The 23,442-nt window shown below is 34.1% G+C and overlaps 1 protein-coding gene across 1 annotated transcript in view; it reads left to right on the top strand.

Annotated features, from left to right (window-relative positions):
* The window catches only part of AQP4 (aquaporin 4), a 264,205-nt gene that overhangs the window by 145,677 nt on the left and 95,086 nt on the right, over nt 1-23,442 (top strand). Inside the window, exon 2 of the mRNA XM_044065439.1 lies at nt 9,402-9,807. Coding sequence (XP_043921374.1) covers nt 9,402-9,807 — 406 coding nt within the window. The remainder of the gene's footprint in view (nt 1-9,401; nt 9,808-23,442) is intronic.

Here is a 23,442-nt window from a genome sequence, read left to right as displayed (position 1 = left end):
ACTTGTGTTTTAATTATTTATTATTAAATATTTTAAAAACCTTTACCTGTGGTTGGTTTGTGTAGAGAAGTAGGTTCTAGAGTACATTGCATATTTATAGAGGTTACTGTAATAGGCCACTCTAATAAGCCTTAGACTTAATAGTCACATTACCAATTGGATAATAATATTGCACAGTAATAATTGGACAGCCTTTTAAGGGCCTTTTAGTAGCTGATAATATTAGCTGGTGGTGGCAGAAATTACTGCCATATAGTCTGGGTAAAGGGGCACAGCTGGAGAATCTGTGTCAGCCTTTTCCAGGAGTGTCTGTGAAGTTGTATAAATACTTATCTCAAAGTGTGGATGTGTGTCAGCTACCTGGGCAAGGACATGAAGCACCGGTTGGACAGAGAGGGTACTGGAGATTAGCTTGCCAGCTAGGCTGAGATCTGGACCCTATAGCTGTGCCAGTGGAGAGTCTTATTGGGGACCTAGTGAGAAAGGGAGCAACCAACCCCAGACTGACTGTGATCTTGGTGTGCACTTAAGGGAAATCTTACTTTACTGTGTGTATTAGTTATTCTTTCCTCTTCTAGGAGTCCCTCTCTGGTGTCAGTGGTAAGGATTGAGGCTCCTTGATTGCTGGGCCAGGGCACGGGTGTCACAGAAAGCATAACATACATGTAAATAGATTGACTTTTAACTAAAATCACTTTCTGTTAACTAGTACAATAAAACCTTCATCAAGGCTTTATTGAATAAAGGCTTTATCGCATTAGTTAGTCAAAAGTGATTTTAGTTAAAAGTCAGTATATTTACATATATGTCATGCTTTTCTTAATACCTGATTTTGGAATGTGGGTTAAAATTAGGTAGTGTATTCCTTAACTGGGATTTAGTTTGAGTGCATGGGGGTGGGTACTTGCTGTTCTTAAAAGCACTTTTATGGCCCTGTTTATGTTATTTGCCTGGAGTAGGCTGTTTTAAAATTAAACAATACATATATTTTCCACACCTACTTTTAAGTGTATAAAAACTGATATGTTTAACATTGTAAAGTATTTCTGATTTTTTGTTACTGAGGATGCTTGTCTGTGATGAATAAAAGGTTGTTGCTTTGGAACACTGTCTGGGTTTCATGAGTTTTGGAAATTATCATGACGGAGCTCTTCAATTAAGTTTTTAGACTACAATTTTTTCTGTTTTTTATTTGATTCATAGTCTCTATCAGGTGTAATATGGACCAGTGGTTAAGACTGAGGTTCTTGAAAACTGGTCATTTGTTTCTCAAGCTCATGTTCATTAAAAATTACTCCTTTCAGAAGAATCAGAAAAATCTTCAACCTGAGAAGAATTACAACTTTTCCAAAGTCTAATTACACTCTTTATAGATATTGTCAAAATGGTCCATAAGACATAGTACTGATCTTTGTTTAGGATTGAGGTATAGGAAAATTAAACAATGCAATATGTCTTGTTAGAGAAAACTTCTTTGGCCATGAAATCTATAAAGTAATGTTACTCTTATTCCCAATAGTCATTCAGCCTTACACATTTATATATATATATATATATATATATATATATATATATATATATATATATATGCAATGCTTCTAGTGCGCTTGTATGTTACATATCCAGCAACTAATCCTATTTTCTTTATACATTTTTGTGAAGACTTGTAGAATAAAATGCTCTATGAGGGAATTTCCAAGTAAATACTTTTCAAAATTGTACAACTGGTGTATTTCACACAGATTTTAACACAAGTAATTTGCTATTGACTATTGTATTACTTTATTCATTCTGTAATACAAATGTCCATAAACTTTCAGGTATTCTCTCTTTATACTCTAATAATGTTTTTATGAATCATACATATATATAATTTAACATTGGTAAAAGCAATTTGGGAGTATCTTGTTTTTTCTTGCATTACTTTCTAGAATATGTCCTGTACATATGTTCTGAGTGTTTGCATCAACAACCAATCATTTGATTCAGAACAAAATTCAGACTCAGTGTCTTCTAAAATTTTTAGATCACATTATTGGAAATAATTGTATTATCATATAAAGCCTTTTTCTTTCTGTTAACCCATTTCAAAAACATTGGACCTTATCATCAATCATTTTGAAGTAGAAAATGGAATAAATAAATGAAACCAATTTTTAATATCTTTATGCCAAATAATATATATATATATATATTTTTTTAAATATTGTTGATATAAGTTGAATTTATTGAGAGATGTAAATTGTATTACATATACTTACATAGTGGTAGCCACATTTTGTTGCCCATAGTTTATTCTAAAGATGAGGAAATTTCCTTTCTATTTAAATTAAATAATGATTGGTGCAACCCCTTCCAATTTGAATCATAACTCTCTTCTACCCAGTGCATGATTCTATGTCTGATAATTTAATAACATAGCTATTATATTTTCTAATATAGTGCTTATATGCATTTCTGAGTTTTATTGGATACCACAAAAAAAATTTTAAATGTTTTATCTAAAGTTGCTTATTTTAGATGTTTTGGAAGTTAGAGCTATAGTTAGTATTATATACTAAAATTTTAGTAACAAAATCCTTTTAATGAGTAGCAGTCTTTCCTTAAAAGAACACATTTGTTTGTCCCATGTTTATATGAACGTATTTCTTTCTTTCTTTCTTTCTTGTAATTTTTTCATAGTTTTTTTTTTAGTTTGCTCCCATGACTTTTGCAATTCACAAATAATCTACTTTGTTTATTTCTTTGCCTATTGCATTCTCTATTTGTTTTTAAATTCTGGTAGCTTTTAAGGATCATATGCTTAGTTTTTGTATTGTTGAAATGCAGCCCTGAAATTTTCTTAAAATTGTGAATTACTTCCAAGACTTCTATTACTGAGATGTGTATTAGTAGAATTGTTGGCATAATATCATCAGAAAAAATGCAGTTTTCTAGTTTTCTCCCATTTTTACCACAAATATTTGAATTCTTCCTGATCACTGATGCCAGTATTTCTATTGCAAGGACAAATGTCATTGGTGAAAGAGGCACTCTTCTTGATATCTTTGTAAATCTCAAAAGTAGCCAATACACAAGAATGTATTTTTGCATATGCTTTGTTATTAAGATAGATATTTTTGATAAAAAAAAAACAAAAAAAAAAACTTGAAAACATAGTAATCCAAAATGTTAAATAAATGTTACAAAATGATTGTATCAAAGGCCTTTTCAGTGTCTAAACTTATTAGACCTCCATCTTGCTTTTTCTAATTTAGCACATATATTATAGTTAATGTTATTTTCATATTATATTATGTTTGCTTTGTTGGTATGAAACCTGTTTGATCTTTATTTATTGGATGAGGTATGAAAAGCTTAGTTCTGTCCACAGTAATAGACATTACTATTTTGCAATCAATATTTAATATGGAAATTGGTCTGGATATTGAAAAATTGGTTGAATTGCCATTTGAGTTTAGAACTGGAGTAACTAAAGAGCATTTCCATGAGGGACGTCTTGAGATTAATTATACATATGTTAATTCTTCATGAAAAAAATTTAATAATTGAGGGACAGTATTTTGTACATTTCTGGTAACATACCATGTTACCTAAAGCTCAGTTATTTTTTTCAGTGACGTAATTTATAGATTTTTTTTTAGGTAATCTTCATTTCAGTCAGAGGGGATTCATATTATCTGTGATTCTCATGAAATTCTCATAATGGGAACCATTAACTGTATTTTTATTGCTGGTTACATTTAATGTACTATAGCAATGCTTGGATTCTGATAAAATGTCTCTGAATTCTGTCTATACTTTGTTATATCTAGTGCTCTTAAGTTCTAAAATACAATTTGATGGTTCTTGTTATTAATTCCCTCAAAGCTATAAATAATTTATTCTGCAAATTCAATAATTTATTTTCCTATTGATTGAGTTGATTTCTGTACCATGACATCACTCTACCATAAATATGAGCTTTTAATGAATCCCAAATCATTAATATGTTTATCTTGTCATTTTTAATATGCTCCAAGAAAATATCTATTTTATTATACAAACATGTTTTGAAGTCATCATGCTTGATTAGGTTAGCTGACATTCAGAATGTCTAAGTTGTTTTGTCATTGTTTGCTGATAATTTCAGTGTTAAATCATTATGATCAGTACTAGGACATTAAATTCTTCTACATTCTTGAATTTTAGATTTGAGGTCATGTGAAATCATAAATTTATCAATTCCTGATTGGGTGCAAAAATGCTGGAATAATAAAAATATGTTGGTGAGTCTACACCATTTAGTAAAAAGAAATCACTTAAATGTAACATCTCTATCCACTTTTTGAGTGTTGTTATGGTAGCTGATATTTTAGCCTCTGTAACACTGATGGATTCAAATTTCCCAAATATACAATTAAAATCCCCCACTCAATATAATTATGTTCCCATTCATATTGTTCAATATATAATAAAGATGTTTCCTTGCTCTTCTGACACCCATATCAGGGAACCAATAAATATTGACTAATGTCCATAATCTTTTATACAACCATAGCAAACATGCCATAGTTTTTAAATAAAATTGTAGGCATAACCAAATTCATCTTCCAAAAAATTGACACCTCTCTTTTTTAGGTCTAAAATGAAGATTGTGCCAGTATTTCATATTGAAAGAATTTGAATCTTTCCTTATCAGCCTCAGTAATATGAGTTTCCTTAAGTAAATAACTGGTGCATAGTTAACATTCATATATTTGAACAATTTACCCCTTAGTATTGTTGTTTAGACCATTAGCATTGAATGACATAAAATTGAAATCCATAGTATAATAGGTTCATTAGTAATTCTGTACAATATTAGTAATATATATCTCTGGTTAATTTTGGGAAATTGTATGCCTTTTCTTATTGAACGTTTGGTCTATACAAAAGTTAAAGGTTCCAACATTAAGTTTACAACTAGTCTTATTTCTTCATTTATGTGCATCCAATAAAAAATGAATATTTTACAATTTAATAACCTCTTTATAATAAAACATTGCATAGAATCCATCACAATTCCTATTTTAATTAGAATAATCCAATCAAACTACCACTTCAGCTGTACTTTCTATAAAGGAGCATATTACTACAGCTATTCTGTTTGTTTTGAGACTAACAGCTAACGATTAAATATGTATTACTAAAAAAGAAGAAAAAGTTGACTGCTATTACCCTCTGTTTTATTCTTTCCCCTTCCCCTTTTTTCTCCCTTCCCTATTTTCTTCTTTTCTCTTTTTCTGTGTTTCCTTTCTCCTCTCTTTTCCCTTCTTAACTTATTTGAATCAATATGTGCTAATAACTATTCTTTCAATGGCTTGTAAAATATTTGAAACTATGACAATGTATTTCTTAAGTAGATAATTATTTTCTACATTCTCCTTCCATTAGCTAGTTAGCTTGTTCTAATATGCATTACAATTTGAATATATGCTAACTTCTTATGTAAGTCTTCATTTTAAGACTTTCTATAAGTTATGTAATAAATAGATATACAGTAGACAGTCAATTATCAGAACATCGATTATCCAAAATGTCAGTTACCCGAATGCAGCCTTGCAAAGTTTTCAGGTAGAAAAAATCATAATGTCTGAATATGTAAATGTATAAAATTCCACCACTGATAAGCTAAGTTGCTTCATAGTGTATGTCAAAACATTCCCAAAATAAGAGCACTGATCTCTGATGTTTAGAGGAAAGTATCAAACTGAAATTAAGTGAATTGTAACATATTATAATATTAATGTAATGACTATAAATGTAATAACGTCAGTCATTAAGAAGAAACTCTTTACTGATAGTGTGACATCTTGCACCTTAAAATTAAGCATGTGTTAATTACACCTAATGTAGCACTCTATTGCTCAAACAGCCATCATTAAATGCAATTCTTATTACATCTAAGAAACAAAGGGATAATATTAATATCCTTAACCATATTTATATCATTTAAATAGTAGTTTTATTGTATTTTAAAATGTTTATGACTAGACAAGGTGATATCACTTTTATCATGCATCAATGGGCAGTTATCTTATTTAAAAATGTAAAAACTTAGCAAATTCTGCTCTTATGTTTACTTTAGTTACCAGCAGGCTGAATTAATGTACTGTGCTACTTCAGCTAATTCTTTTTTGTTCCCTTTTTTCCTCCTGTTTTTCTCTTCTTCCCCCCTTTCTTTTTTATGCATATTTTCTCTCAATTTTAATTTCCTCTTTTCTATTCCTCCCTGTCTCACTCGTCTCTTACCCAAAGTTATGAATTTAATTTATTTTATTCTTAAAATTTAACACACACATCTGTTCCCTTCTCTTTGAAGATAGGACCACATTCTAAGTACATTCTATAGGTAACTGTCCTCCTATAGTTTCTTTTTTTAAATTCACCAGGCTATGTAAAACCATTTTGTTGATACAAAGCTTTATGTATAATGATGAAAAGTGGAAGCAATCAATGATGGGGTCTGGTTTTCTTAAAGTGGTTAGTTGGAAAGGGATTTAGTCTATATGGCTCACCCTTTAGAAAATGTATAGCAGGTCACATGACATGGCCTTCCTGATTACTCTAGGCAGGATTATCAGGTAGTCCAATTGTCAGGACATCTGCATAAAGGATTAAGCCTATTCCAGAAAAGCAATAAGATATAATGATGCTGAAATATAGGAAAGGTCACAGGGCTGATTCTGGAAGTACCTATGTTAAAACAGGTCACAATTTACAATGTGCCATTCCAACTAGTATGAACCCAAGGATGGCTGTTTCACTACAGTCAGACTACTGCCAGCTCTTTCAAAACCACAAAGTCAATGGCTTTTCTTAAACAAGCCAAAATAATTCACGTAATCTAGTGTTTGATCATATCTCTGTAAATACAGTAAATTGATGACAATAAGGATGATGACCTGCTGTGTCTCTCAGGAAAACTAAATTACTTTTCACAATGTAATCTATAGTTCACCAAAGTACATTTTGGTTCCTAAATGTAACCTCCTCAGGGATTTTTACTAAAAGAAACAGCATGAAATTTGGACTATATTAATCCAGGAGTACACTGAAGTGGGAAGATTATACAGTTTTTTTTCCAGTGTCTTTGGCAGTGAGATGTTAATGTGATGGGGTGATAACACAATAAAGGTACCATGTGTCCAGAGTAAAATGATGTATACTACATCAAGGTCTGCTCTAATATAGTTTGGGATATCCTTTAACCACTGATTTCCGTCTTTGAGAATCATTGCCCAAAAGTTATATTTGGAGGTCAAGCCATCATTTCCACTGTATGATTTAGAGGTAGATGCACTCAGAAATAAGCGGCACACAACCATTTGGCAAAAAAAACAAAACAAAACAAAAAAAAAAAAAAAACAGAAAAAAGCAGGACAAGGACTTCAGCAGTTAGGGCCTGTGGAGTAACAGTTTGGCTGTTATGGATGAGGGTAACCCAAAGCCAGAGTGCTACTTCAAGTCATCTGGCTTTACAGGCTACAAATTAACTACTAAACAAATGAATATTACAATCCAAAATAATTGCCTAAAAAACAAAATGATAACATAAAAAACGAAGACAGGAGAGGGAAGACCTGTACATCTTCCACCACAAGAAAGACCTAAAAGTCTAATTTCTTCATGTAATTAAAAAAAAGTGCCTCACCTTTTATTCCAGGAAAAAGCAGGTTTCAAACATCTAGTAGTGAATGCTAATTAAAAAGTGCCCACACTTTGCATCTAATTTGTTCATAAACATTTCTATTTCACACATTCTGATCATAATTTGATATTACTCCCCTATCATTGGAGGATCTTGACTCTGCCATATCGTGGGGATAGTCCTTTTGGCCACCAAGAAAGAAATGCAAAATCAAATATAACTCATTCTTACTCTGACCCATGTTTTAAATAAGCATCAACAAATGTAAGACTGATCCCCAAGGGACCCCACCTGACCAGTGATATTCCAGGATCACTTGCATCTTTATAAGAGAATGCTACAGCTCTATATTGCTCCAGAACATATGCCACCAACTGACCATCTTTGCCTATTAGAATTTTCAGCATCTTAAGGTAACACTTAGGTTCATACTAGGCTATCTGCCCTAGGGCATTTATAAGCCTAGCCAGAGTGTGTTTGGCTTTCGCCACCCATTTTAAATAAATTTTGCTATGCCCTTTTTCAAGGTTAGTATACTGTGCCTCTGTCTAACAGTGACACAGAAGTGATACTCGGGGTAAACCTACTATCTCTCATCCACTCATCAAGATTCCTCTTGAAGAGAAACACCTCTGTAAGTCTCGAACCCCGGACCTTGCACACACTACACAACATGAACTAGCACTAAGCCACGGAAACATTCCTGCAACATAATAATGTATGGGAAACTAGTTTTGATGGGTTACCAGATGTAACTACAGATATAATAAAAATAAGATAGCAGAAACATGTAAAATATGCCATTGTGTATGTCAGGGTCACAAATGCAAACAGCTTTAGTGCAAATGCCATTTTGGATATATATATATATATATATATATATATATATATATATATATATATATATATATATATATATATATATATGTATATATATATATATATATATATATATATATATATATATATACACACACACACACACACACACACACACACACACACACACACACACACACACACATATATATCTATGAACACACACACACATATATGCAACGGCTTTTATGCTAATCTGTTAAGCTTTTTTAAAAGGAAAAAACTCCAGTGCCCCCTTGCAGGGGGGGGGGCTTTTTTATGTGCATTCCTTTAGTATAATCAGCTCCAAGGTCATTGCACCTTGAGGGAAAGGCAGTTTTCTCTAGGTAATGTAATTTCATTTGAACATGGCATTTCACACACTTTCAGTAAACCTGCTCTTCTACTTCTCAAGAGTGTTCTCCATGTTTCTATAATAAGTCTCTGTAATTTCCTTCCATAGCATTGATATTATTATTATTATTATTATTATTAATAATGGTGTGAGGATCTTACCTCTTTAGAGATGAGCATACAAAATCAGCCTCCTGATAATATGACAAGGAATAACTGCTGTTTTTTTTCCTTAAATGAAGTGCCTCAGTAATTAATTTTTCAGTCAGACATTGTGCAATGTATTCTGTATAACAATGGTGCCTATCTATAAACATCACTTTCTTTGCTGTGCTGGGCTATGAGAAAATGGTTTATGTAACTGATAGCAATGGTAATAGGCTACTGTCACAATATCTATCCATTTTTGACCATCAGACATCAGTTATTAGGAAATAGTACCTGCTTTGCTTTTATTATTAATACATCAGTGCTACTACTGCTCTTGATGCTAATTGCATTCTCTTTTCTGTTTCAGTCATTGTAAATCTTTCTGTAAACCACACGCCATCATGGTAGCATGCAAGGGGATCTGGACACAGAATTTCTGGAAAGCGGTTTCCGGGGAGTTTCTCGCAACAATGATTTTTGTTATGATAAGCTTGGGATCTACAATCAACTGGGGTAGAAATGATAGCACCCCACCTCCTCTTATTGCACTCTGCTTTGGACTCAGCATTGCTACCATGGTTCAGTGCTTTGGGCACATAAGTGGAGGGCACATTAATCCAGCAGTAACTGCTGCAATGGTCTGCACCAGAAAACTTAGCCTTGCCAAATCTGTCTTCTACATTGTTGCTCAGTGCTTGGGTTCCCTTGTTGGAGCAGGACTTCTGTACTCTGTCACACCTCCTGATGTGCTGGGTGACATGGGAGTTACTATGGTAACATATGGAATTTATGCATTTTTAATAGTCACTGGAATATGTGTTTATATAGAGATTAGCTGTAAATCTAGAATTATAAATATGTCAAGCATATAAAATGCATACATTTCTGATAATCAGAAATGATAACTTTCAAGGATAACATTTATTAAAGATGGGCTAAAAGGGCATTGGAGACATAGCGAATTGTAAACAGATGATAAAAAGAGTCATATTGTCACACATTTCCTGATAAAGTTTAGATGTTTTAAACATGAAAATGAGTTTGTACATGCCAAAATGCTGACTAACATCACCAAACTACCATTTTTTTGTTGTTTTTAGTACTTTTAGTATCACATCTGATATGTCTGTGCTGTTTATCGTTTTTTAGGTAATGTTGCCTAATCATACCAACAAAAGGTTTGGGGGAAAAGTCTGAGTCTTTGAGAGAGGATGAGTTGGAAAATGCAATATAAATGTATATCTGTGTGTTTAAATATGCCTTCTTTTGTAATTGTGTGTGTGTGTGTGTGTGTGTGTGTGTGTGTGTGTGTGTGTGTGTGTGTGTGCTCGCTACTCTTCTGTTTAACAGCCCTGAATGGAATCTCAGAATTATGCTTTATGAAGAATGTGTGTGGCAGTGAGCTCATATTCTTTCAACTCATTAAAGCCAAGTGCACCTCCAGGCATTTCTGCAGTTACCTCCTACTGCACTTTTAGGCATCAAATATTGCTTGTTCATATTTGCTTGAATAATTCCAAAACCATGCTACACACAAGGTATCAGAATATTTTATCTTGAAGCATACATGATGGTAAACACAATTGTATTGATATTTGACCTCTGTTAACGAGTATTTGTTAGAACTGTAAGGTGATAACTTCATGTTTTAAAGGCTCAAGCCACACCCACTTGGAGTGAAAGGTACACACTCTAAAGAGCTATACTGGAAGGAATGAGTTAAATGTGCTTTATAGTAACCAAACTTATGACCTTTTCCTTTGAAATGACAAACACACCCTGAAGTCAGCACACTTGAGTTAAAGCATTTCACACTTATAGACCTACTTAAATTCTCTGAGTGGCTTGAAATGTTCTTGTAACATCACCTTTCCTGATGCATCCTCAGCTGTTGCTTATGCAATGCAGTTCTATTCCCAACTAAAGAAGTGTTTAGATTTGGCTGCACTAATTGTGGCCAGATATAATGAGAAATTTAGGAACAAACCACCTTGGCTGTCTACCTGTATAAATAAGTCTTGTAATAATAGAAAAAATGTATAAAAACCTATAACAAATATGAATCTCCTCCTAGTAAAAGCTGACTGTTATATGGAGATGTATGCCTAGTGTTCCATGCCATTGAGCATCCACTCTTTTATTTTTTTTTTTGTTTTTGTGTGACATATTAAAAAAAAACACCTTTATTGAATTATCACTTGTGGCATATGCAAAGTTACTTTTATATAAAAGTAAGCAAACCATATTAACAAGTTCATATTTACAAACTTGATACATTTCATATAATTTTCTATACAATATAGTCAGTCATTACATAATTTGTTCAATTCTTGCCTTTTCTCCTCCAAAACATTTTTTCTGCATATATTGTTCCCACAATTTCCATTTTTTTATGTAATTTAGTCCTACACTTTTTTTAAAGATCCCACTTCCTTTTCTTTTTATCTCGGTTACAATTTTTTACTATTTCAAGTATGGTTGATCTAGACTTTGATTTCCATTTCCTAGTAATTGCTTTTTGGCAGCCATCAGAAGTAAGCTTAGTAAGACCTTAGTATGTCTAGGCAAATCAAATCCTGTATCCCAGCTAAAAAAATGAATTTCCTTAGTTACACTCGTGTGTTTGCCCTGTACACCTGATATTCTGTAGGGATTTTTTTAATTCTGGCAGCTGATTACGCTTTAAAAACATTTGCTCCAAAGTCACTTTTTCTTCTCCATTACACCTCTGACATTTGCCATCAACCTGAGGAAAAATTATTAGGAGTCTGCCTGGGGAGTAAAAGTACTCATGGAAAGACTTTGAAGCAAAAATCCTAAGTCTTCTAGACATTGTTGCATATTTGGGAGCAGTACATATGTTCTCCCATTGCTTTTTTGTGAATTGCTTTATCTAATCTCCATCTCCACAATCTTTTCTGATTTCTGATTCCTATAGTTATTGTGCAATATTTTATATGCCGTACTAACCACCCCTTTTTAATAGCAGCTTTTGTTCTAGATTCAGCTAAAAAAATCTACCAGTGCAGGTCTTTCACTTAGGATTCCCCGATTCCTTTCTTTTAGTGTATACTCTGATATCAATCCCTGAGAGGGAAGGCAGTCTCTAATCTGCCGTCCAAATATCTTCTTGGCCTCTTCCCATTCTATTACCTTTCCCTCTCTTAATTATTTGATCCCAATACCCTGGTTCTTTTGCCAGCTTTCTTCATTAAATTCCAGCCTCCTCTTGCCCATTCTCTGTATCCCTAATTGAAGTCATCCCTATCAGCAGAATCTCCTTTCTCTATTCCTGTGTTGGCTTAGTTCTTAGTATACTTTCTGCTGCTTTATGAATATAGTATTCTGTATGACTGTTGTTATTCTCCTTATCTCCCTGCATAGTAACATATTACAGTACAGTACAAATAGCTATTCTCTGGTGTACAGTCAGCTGGACGCTTATTGGTTTCATGAAAGAGGAAGGAAAGGACAGTAAAGGACAATGGTGCATGGGGGAAAATAGCGAGCAATGGTACACACTGAAGGACATGATAAAGAAAAAGTAGGTGGGGAAGACAGCACACTTTTGTTGGTGTGAAAAAGTACCCCAATTCCTTTCTACTTTGAATTGTATCTTTCTGCTTGTGTTATGTAGAATAGCCTTAACTGTGTAGCTCTAAAATATCTCTTCAAATCACGTGACTCTAAACCTTCTTGTTCTAGTGGAAGGATCAACTTATCCTACTTGACTCTTGCCCTCTTCACCTCCCAGATAAACTCCTTTCAACTCTTTATTAAATATTATCTACAATTTTTCCTCTGGTTGATAAAAATATGCCTGACCTCTGCAAAAAATTAAAGTGACCAAAACATTTTTACTTCATAGTTTTTGTATTATTTCTTGTTTAGTCTCTTCCCACATATCCTTAGCTGCCATAACAGTGTCCTTTTTAACCCACACTCCTAAATACTTTATCATTTCTCCATAAATATGGGTATTGCTGAACCAATTTATGTGTAGGTACATAGTTTACAGCTATTTGTTTTATCTTCATCACTTTTATATCCCAGAAAAACCCAGAATTGTCTCAGAATGTTCTACAACACTGAGATGTTCTTTTCTGATTCTGCCAGGTACAAAATAATATCATCTGCAATTAAAGCTGACTTTTCTTGAATACCATACCAATTATATTCTTAAATTTCTGAGTCCTTTATTTTCTTTGCCAGTGGTTCTAAATATAATGCAAATTACAAAGGGGAAAGAGGACACCCCTGCCTGGTTCCACTTTTCAGCCATAACTTATCAGAGAGGAGCCCTCCACTTTGATTTTTGCCTTTGATCTCTCATATTTAACATTATTACTGTATCAGGAAATGCAAATACTTCCATTGCCTACTCTTAAAATAAAACATTATAGTTTGTTGAATGCTTTCTCTGCATCCAGAACCAACACCAACAGTGGCATTTCTTACTATCTACTTCCCTCCAGATATTCATTGTTCTATTAATGTTGTTAAATGTTTGTCTCCCTCCACAAAACTACTTTGATCCATATCTATTAGTTTTGGCAACACCTTTGTAATTCTTTAGTCACTATAGAAATAAACACTTTATAATCACAGTTTAAAGTTGAAATGGGGCTATATAAAACTAGATCTAATGGGTTTTTACCATCTTTAGGTATTACAGTCACCACCACTTTTTTTCCAGGATGTTGGTGTTTCCCCTCCTTTTAAAATACTGTTAGACAAAACCTTCCAGATCTTTATCACTTTTTTACCTCCTATCTTCCAAATTTCTACTGGAATGCCATTTATTCCTGGAGGCTTTCCTGTAGATTGGTTATACATCATCATTTTATCTCATATCCTCTTAACTGTTAATTGTTGACCCTTGTCTACCTCTAATCTTGGTATATTTAAGTCTTCCATAAATATTTTAATTTGTGTTTTTTCTCGATTTCCCAATTTCTCTGCTTTTTACACATTTTTATAACATTTCTGACATACCTCTGATACCTCTACAGGATCACAGGTTATGTTTCTTGTTTTAGGCTCAATAAAGTTGGCAACAGCCCCTTATACCGTTGTCTAAGTCATTGTGCCAAATGTTGTTTGTGCTTTGGAGTTATTATCAAAAACAGTTGCTTAGCAGCAGTCTTTCTAAACTCGTGCATATTCTCCAGATACTCCCTTATTTTCTTTTTAGCACTCTGAAATTGCACCTTTTCTTGTTCTGTGATATTTCCCTTGTTCTATAAAACTTTAACTTTTGTTAGCCCCTGTAAATAATTTGTGTTACTTCTTAACCAAATCTCTTTTCTTTTTCTATTTCTATCCTATTTTTGTAACTCCATTTTCATTTTATCCCATTCACTACCTATAATTCCTGGAGTACGTTTATCTTCCCTAATATCTCCTCTATTTAACAGGTAGGTGGGAAAGTGCCAATGTGTCATCTTTACTTTATTACCTTGCATTTTTATTTTAGTAATTATTAAACAGTAATATTAAACTAGTAATTAGTAATTATTGGTGCTTAATATGTGCATGATAAGTTCATAATACATATTCTTTTCCTTTTGTCTATGTGACCATTCAGATTCCAAGATAACATAGAAAGTGTCACCATTATAAAATTAATACATTATGTTCCTTCTAGTTTCTCTGTTATAGCAACAAAATCTCAGATTTTCCTATGTGCTCTGTCCTCTAATTCTTTCATTTTTTGAAACATCTCTTCTTGAGCAGTCTCATAATTCCCACCAATTATATATGACATTTTTTTCTGAAGTAGTTATTGGATATGTATAAAATTTCTTAATTAAATGTACATGTTCCTCTGAAATATAATTTCTGTCTAGCCTAGCCCAGTTATTGTACCATGGGGAATAATATCTAAATTATCTCAGAGTTCCTTCTTCTGAATTCACATCTTCCATAGCAAATATTGTTATAAATGTCACCAGAAATCTACCCTCTTGTGTTATATTTTCCCTTCAAGGCCTTATTGTTTTAAATCAAATTCCAGTCCCCACCTATAAGTAATATTTCCTGCTGAAAACTAATTATTTCTTCCAATTTTTTAAGCTTTATAATAGCATTTTTCGGTGGAATATAAATACTTGTCACCATAATCTCATCACTTCCCAGCTGGCCCTTATTACAACAAATCTGCCATTATTATTTTTTTTCCTCTTTTATCATTATTGGAGCTCCTCTAGTAATTAATACATGTACTCCTCTTTTCCTTTGTACTTTATATTCTGCTGAATATCCATCCTGAAATTCTTTCTTAATCAAATTCACATAGTCATTTCTTTCCAAATGTGTCTCCCATAGTATTGCTATTTGCACTTTGCATTTTTAATTTAATTAAATATTCTTTCCTTTTTCTCTATACCTGTGAGACCATTCACATTCTAAGATAACATGGAAAGTGTCACCATTATGATAAGAAGTCATTATTCTCACCTGTTATATAGGACAGCTGTTTAAAATGTCTAGAGCTTTTGTGATACAGCACCCTCTAATGTTTGTAAGGTTGATCCTTTATATAGCTTTTTCTTATCATCAGTACAGGAACCTATGTCACATTTTACAAGACTTTTTGTTTTAATGAAAACCATTAAAAACACCCACAGAATACCCCCATAACTTGTTAACTTAATACAAACACACAAAACTATGTACATCTTCAAATAATTAATTTTAGCCATCATAATAGGAACAAGTGTCCCAGATAGACAGCTGGAAATACAGGCCTTAATTAACCTAAGGTTGAACTTATTCAGGCTAAACCACGTCACTGTCAGTGCTTCTACTTACTCTAATTGATTTCCTGTGCTTTTTTATCTTTATTCCCCTCCCATATGGGAAAACAATGGGCTTGCAGAAAACATTAACTTTTAGCACTGAAAAGCTTTCTTTAATTCATAAGTTCATATCCAATTTTCCCTTAGTGAGTCTCAGACTGTATACCCCTGGTCTGTGAAGAAAACACAGTATCCGTTATACCAAATGTCTAAGTGAATTGCCCTGTAATCAGCTTGTCTCCAAGAGAAAAGACAATGTAGTCATCTGCTGCAGGCTTCTAAATACAAGCTGAAACACATTTTGCTAAAGGAAAACTTTATTATATTTAATCTATCTTATTTGCTTGTTTCCACTTAAAGCTTGTTATTAGGTTAAGCTATGGGTCTTAATCAAGGCATTCACCTATGCCAAAGTAAGAGAAAACATATTGGCTGTATATATACTATCCTCTGTGTACTTTTGCAAACATCTCCCACCTCAATAGCCCAAGATTACAGTCAATTAACTTAAACATGCCTTTGTCTAGCCTTTTTTTTTCACTTTTTGCTTTGTAATGTCTACATTTCTTAATATTAAAAAAGAAGAAAGAAAACAGACATCTCTTTATTTTAGTATCTTAATCACATGCAACAACTAAAAATACTTTACTGTAAAACACACAATTTATATCATGAAAATGTTCATAAGTACTGTTAAGAGCACAAATAGTTTTACTTACAGTTACCTTTTTGCTTCTTCTTCCCCTCCCCTCAGTGCCCTTCCAAGCATTAATGACAAAAAAACTGAGGCAAATGCTTTTCAGTTCCCCACAAGTCTAACAAAATCAACAAAAGTCCACTCTTTCCACTTTTTCTTGTATAGCTGTATTTCACAGATGCAATTGATGCTTTGCAGTCTCACGTTTTTTCACTAATTTCCACGTTGTTGGTCTTCTTCATATTCATCTCTATCTCCCAACTCCAGACTCTAGTTCAATGCCAATTTACTGCCAATTCTTCTAGTCAATTCCTCTGCTTTTCTCTGTCTCTCAAGTATTTTTCTTTGGAACAATGGAAAAGGTTTCACTGGAAAAGTCTCCCCATGTTCTTTATTGTCAGACGAATGAGAAGCAAAGTCCCCTTCTGCTTGGTTATTCACTTTTTGTTGGACAAACTTTTGTATTTCCTTCTTAGCCTGCTTTGCATCATAAATTATTTTGATCCTCCAGGAAAATGTTCTGAAGACAACTGCATACAGCAGTTTGAATCCCACACCTGCCTCTCTACATTCCTTGATTGCTGGAATAAATCTGTTTCTCTTCTGCCTGTTGTGCAGTGAATAATAATTTTCCACAAAAACTCTTCCATTTCCCACTTTTAATACATTGCCCTTTTGCCACATTTTTGCCAGGATCAACTCTTTCTGCTGTAGGTTTGCATCTTTATTAATACAGGTATTACATGCTTTCTCATAGCCAGGTTTGGAGCAAACACACAGTGTGTCCTTTCAATTAACAGTTCTTGCTGTGGAATACAAGTCCAGTTGATTACTTGTGCCTTCGTGAAATGAATACATTATGTTCCTTCTAGTTTCTCTGTTATAGCAAAAAAAATCTCAGATTTCCTTATGTGTTCTGTCCTCTAATTCTTTCAATTTTTGAAACATCTCTTCTTGAGCAGTCTCATACTGAGCACTGATGAAGGGTAGAACCCAAAAGCTTTGCTTGCATTAGTGTTAATAAAACCAGTGTGTCTATCTTTGGAATTGTTCTTTATTTTTCATGATAACTGTGATTATATTCCGATATAGTTAGCTGCAGTATTCTAATTTATTTTTGATACAGTCTCATATTCAGCCAGCTTTTTCTTCATTTCAGCCTCTGACTTTTGTAGTTTTATCAGCTCATCTCAATATCTGTTTAGAGCTGCTTCCATTTTTTTCTATCCTTTTGTTACTTGAGTTGATATACTCCTTCAGTAATTTGTTTATTCTACTCAGTTCCGAGCACATTTGTCTTATTTTTTTCATCTAGAATACTGGAAGTCATGTCTTTCACCAAAGCTGAAGCGTGAACTTATTTTTGCTAAACAGCTGCAGGATTCTTCGCAGTCAGTGTTTTCTCTTCACCTTTTCTAGTTGTTTTTTTTTTTCAGGCTCTCTTAGTTTCTTCTTTTCTGGCATTCAGTCAATGTACTTACTACCCAGTAACTGAGTTTACTAAAAGTGACAATAGTTCTTGGCCCTTGTTTTTCATGTTTTCACACTGGGAGAGCTCAGGTTACGCTGTTGATCAGTGTGCAGCCATCGTGAAAAGCTGAACACACAGTCTTTGACCTTTGGATTTCCACTAGACCAACATCTCAACACATGTCAGAAATAAGGACTTAAATCTTCACAAACATGTATGTAAAATACACTGGAGGGAATAAATGACTTTGCATGTTAAGCCTGACACCCTTACATCCTTCATATTAAACCCTGATAATTATCTGGGTATCTGCAAATTCATCTCTAGATGAATGTGCTTTGCTATTTTAGACAAGAGGATGTACTACATGAGGGTGGGTTTTGGCAGTGCACAAATGGTCTCTGGACCTACTTGCTATAAAGTTCCAATGATCCAATGATCCTATTAACTTTTAAATAAATTTTTCCTAAAGTGAGAGATAAATTATTGTCTGCTACAATATTTATTAGTCCCTTATTAATAATGGTACTGCAGGCCTAAGAAAGGGACAAGAAAAAAACTTCTCTTATATAATCTGAATTTAAACTGTCTGTAATATAGTCAGTTTGGAAGAGCTGTGTTAACTGAAGCCATGCTAAAACGTAGACAGTAGGTTTTGCTGTGATAAAGATAGTTTGTTGCTGGTGAATGATTCTCTCAACAGTTTTTAATGAGGTGATAAGAACTGCATTGGATCTACAATTATTAGGGTCAGTAGAAGCACCATCTTTGCACAGTGGTATTAAATAATCATGAGAATATTATTATGAGAGTTGTTCAAAGAATACCATTTAATAGTGAATGTTTTTTATATCTTTCTAGGTGGCATTGCACATGAAATAGATGGAAACATAGTTTTTCTCAGGAAGTACAAGTATCAGTAAGAGGAGTAAATACCTAAGGTGGTATGTGTGCGCCTGCCTGTGTGAGTGGAGTGTATGTGCAAGTGTGCATGTGTGTGTGTGTGTATGCATGGTCACTTTTGTTTGTATGTACATGTGAGAGGGAAAGGCACAGACACACACACACACACACACACACATGTATATATATATATATATATATATATATATATATATATATATATATATATACATACACACAGAGAGAGGGAGAGAAATGAGTCAGTGTTAGGTACTAGGCCAGCTGCCCTTGCAGACCATTTTAAGTCCAGCCAATTTCGCCTTTTGTGCTCAAATTAACCTTTCCCATTTAGTTAGAGATTGGCTTTACACATCCCATAGGTGATAATTATATATTACCCCTTTGAGAATAAATGGGATAATAACATAGATAATTTGAAGGGACTCATGCATGGAATAAAACATTTTGGAGTTGCCTCTGACCTTTAGTAGCACAGGGGGCTGTCCTGTAGTAACTTTTCTGTCTCAAATAAACAGCTCCAAGATGGAAATAAAAACCAAAGCATGCTGCCAAAGGATAAAGAAACAAAAATTACCACAAGAAATCCACAGGTGATGTGACCAATAAGACTCTGAGTCCCAATATAAAACACATTTATTCAACCAATCTAAAAAGATGGTTAAGCGCTTTCATCAAAACTGACTTAATCAGAACCATGAATTAAAAAGGCCAAACACTTAAATATCTAAAATGCAAGGTCACATGATAGCATAAAAATTAATTTTTAAAGGGGTATTACCCCATTTTCTACACACATGGCTTTTCTTTTAAGCACAGGCAGAATAGATCTACTATCGTCTATCCCTGGCTCAGATGTTGCATTTAGTCTCAATTGCCATTTGAGCTCACTCTCCTCAATTTTATTTTCCCAGTAACCTCCCTTCACATCCTTCATAATTCTTTCTAAAATACCAAATTTAAAATTAAAATGTTTTTCGACAAGGTCCATTACTATGTCTAAATAGTGCATTATTATTGTCACCATTCTTAACTGCATATAAATGCTCATAGATGCATTTCCATAAACTTCTAGTTGTTTTCCCAGCATAAAAAAGTTGCAGATTTCACACACCGCAATATACACAATACCATTGTACCGCAATTCCCTGTACTCAGAAAAGCTGTCCGTGGGGGGCTCAAACAACAATACTACTGTCCTGATTAATGTAGTTGCTGTAGTTACACATACCACACTTTTTAGTCCCCCCCCCCCCCCAAAGTGCTGTTGTCAGCATGCCTTTTAATCGGATGTTCTAGTAAGTTTTTTAAATTGTTACCTGTCTTAAAGACAAATTTTGTTTTCCCCAGGTTCAAAAATTTCTGTGTTACCTCTAAAAATGGTCCAATTTCTTGTTAAAATCTCTTTCAAGATATCACTTGTACCATCAAAATTAATGAACATAGACTGGGGAAGATGTTTGTGTGTTTGGTACTTGTACCCAACTATCCCTTCATTAGAACTCAGTAGGGGACTATATTTTACTCCCCACTCATTCAAGATGTTTTCTCCCATTACTAAAAGAAAATTCTTCAGGTACCCCCTCTCTAAAAACATACTGACTAAATTTCCAAGTTCAAGTTTGAATGTGCTTAAGTCAGAGCACATTCTGGCAGCTCTTATCATTTGGCCTTTTACAATATTTCTTTTAATGTGGGGCAGATGCTGACTAGTATAATCAAGATACCTATTTGAGAAGGTAGATTTCCTATAAACTTTAGAGCCAAATGTACCCTCTGTCTTAATTTTAAAGATGGTTACATCTAAATAATCTAGCGAGTCTTCCTAATGTATATGTGTGAACTTAAGAAATGAAGTTACATTATTAATATGATGAATGAAATCATCCCTTTTACTATCTTTCTTTTTCCATAGAACAAACATATCATCCAAAAATCTAAGATAGACGTACCAACATTCATCATAACCTTGAGAGAAAACATATCTCTTCTCCCATACGTACATGACCAGGTTTGCATAGGTAGGGGTGCAATTAGTGCCCATTGCCACCCCTTTTACTTGTTTGAAGAATTCATCCCCAAAATCTATATAATTGTTCTTAAGAAAAATCTCCATACCTTCTACCCTAAAGTTAGCTAAACTAGGGTTATGGGTAGTAAGTTCTACCAAGGCATCCCTAAACAACTCTAATCCTTTGTCATGTGGTATCGATGAAAAAAGGTCGACAACATCTATGGTTGAAAAACACACTCCATCATTGTAAAACTCTTGCTTAAGTTTAGTAAGGAAATCCCACAAGTCTTTTAACACATAACCCATAGGTTTTAAATTTTGTTGAATCACTCTATCAATAAACACTGCTAAGGGGTGAATAATGCTGTTCTTAGCTGCTACTATCACCCTGTAGGGGGGTTTATATACTTTTTTGTGGGTTTTCGGAATACCAAACACCATAGGAATCTTCTAGAAAGAGTTGCACTTTCCTATGTGCTGTAGAAACCTGATTCAAAGAAACTGTTTCATACCTCTCAGTATCGTACAAGATATTTAACATATCTTGTTCATAGTCAACCTTGTTCACAATCACCATACCATCCCCGTTGTCCAGTTTCATAACCCAAACAGCATCATTCTGTCTCAGTTCATGAAGGAGAACGGCTTGCTCTCTACTAATGTTATAAAACTTTTTATTAGAATGTTGTAATTGTTGATAAATGTCATTTGTACAGAATTTCTCATAATTTGAAATTACAGGGTGAAGGGGTGGGTTAAAAACACCTTTCCTTCTTACAACATCATTATTTTGAACACTGGTGTTACTGTCCTTAAGAACTAATTGCAAATTCAGTTTCCTAACATATAATTTCAGCTCAATAAGTGTGTCAGCTAAATCATAATTTCCCGAGGGAATGAATTTCAACCCCTTCCTAAAAAGGAAAAAATATGTTGGGGTAAGATTGATATCAGTATAATTAAAAATATTATAACCCTCATAACTCATTATTTTCCCTTCAAATGCACTTCTTATTTTGTATCCTTGCTGACGTTCTATGTCCAGAGTCACCATCATCAAACACTTCCTCATCATGTAGTGAGGTTTGACTAGGATTTCTCCATGACCTACCTTGGGACCTTTTATGGAATCCTCCCACTGCTCCATCTGTCCCTTGCTGGTGGTCTGGGTTTCCAAAATTTGGATTACATTCATTGGCTCCCAAGTATGCTTTGGGGAAGGGGTATGCTAAGTTATTTTGATATTCAAGTGCATCTCTGTCCAACTTTTTACGCTTTCTTCTGAAATTATCCTTGACATTATTTTCCACCATTTCAAACAGCATATCATACTTTTCAGCAAACAGCTCTATAGAACTAAAGAACTATCTAAAATTTCATTATTTAAAACATTTGCTTTTTCTAACAAATCATTAATTTTGCTCTCATTCAGTCTAACAATGAATTGCATAAGCTCTATGCCATGGTGATCAAACATGGCTAAAAGTTTATCAGTCTCCGACTGTTCCAGTCATCCTGAGGCCCTTGGACACTGTTTTTCTATTAATACTTTCAGTTAGAATCATGTTGTCAGATTGTAAGTTCTTAATTTTGTATAATAAAGTCTCAAACTGATTTAACTTCATCTGAAGTTTTTATTGTTACTATTGCTCACAGTTCCAGTGCCCAGTAACAACTCTGTGTTCGTCCAGCTCTTAAAATCACCTCTTGTATCCTGAGCAACATTGGCATATGATTTTTGTCCACAAGGAATAAAATCTTGGGTGTTAAAGTTAAAATGGTTTGTCCCAGGGCCTTCCTTGTTCCCAGAATGCTCCCTTAAGTTAACTCTGTCACTCTGATGCTCTCTAGCTGCAACAATGTTTCAAAGGCTCTTGGGAATCATAGTTCATCAATAGATGACTGCAGTTTTGCTAGCTGTTGTGTAAACAGTTTCCATAGCTGGGAAATCTCTCTCTCATTCCCATTCATATTATGCTGGCCTGTAGAAACGGTGTTGATGTTCATCGTGTTACACTGCTGCAGTCATCACTGTTGGGTTATCCTGTCGTCAGGCGGTCCTGCAGTCGGCCCGAGTTCCAAAGTCTTGGTCCGGCGTCGGTTGCTGTCGCTTCTTCCCTGACGTCAGTGCGCCAGGGGTATATAAGATGCATCCAACGCCATTTTCTTCAGTCTTTCTTGCCGTGCGGTGCCCGAAGCAGAAGCAGTTCTCAAGTGCCGGTCGGCCAACTCCTGAGATTTTCCAATCGAATTTCAGACCGAAGTCTTCATAAAGCTAAGTACCCCATTGGGGATCCTTTTCTTGTCTCAGTCCGATGTCAGAAAAAGTTAACAATTGCATTTCTTGTGGGAAGCACATACCTCATAAGGACTTTCATTCTTATTGCATACATTGCTTAGGCCCAGACCACGACGTCACTGGTTGTCGGTTTTGTGCTAGGTTCAATAAGCGAACTATAAAGCGACGCTTTGATTTCGCACAACACTACTTCGGTAGGAAATTTA

This window comes from Protopterus annectens, chromosome 3.part0, assembly GCF_019279795.1.
Source record: "Protopterus annectens isolate FY-2018-M chromosome 3.part0, PAN1.0, whole genome shotgun sequence".
Classification (NCBI taxonomy): Eukaryota; Metazoa; Chordata; order Ceratodontiformes; family Protopteridae; genus Protopterus; species Protopterus annectens.
The sequence above is the reverse complement of the archived record's forward strand: the minus strand, read 5'-3'. Positions and strand labels throughout refer to the sequence as shown.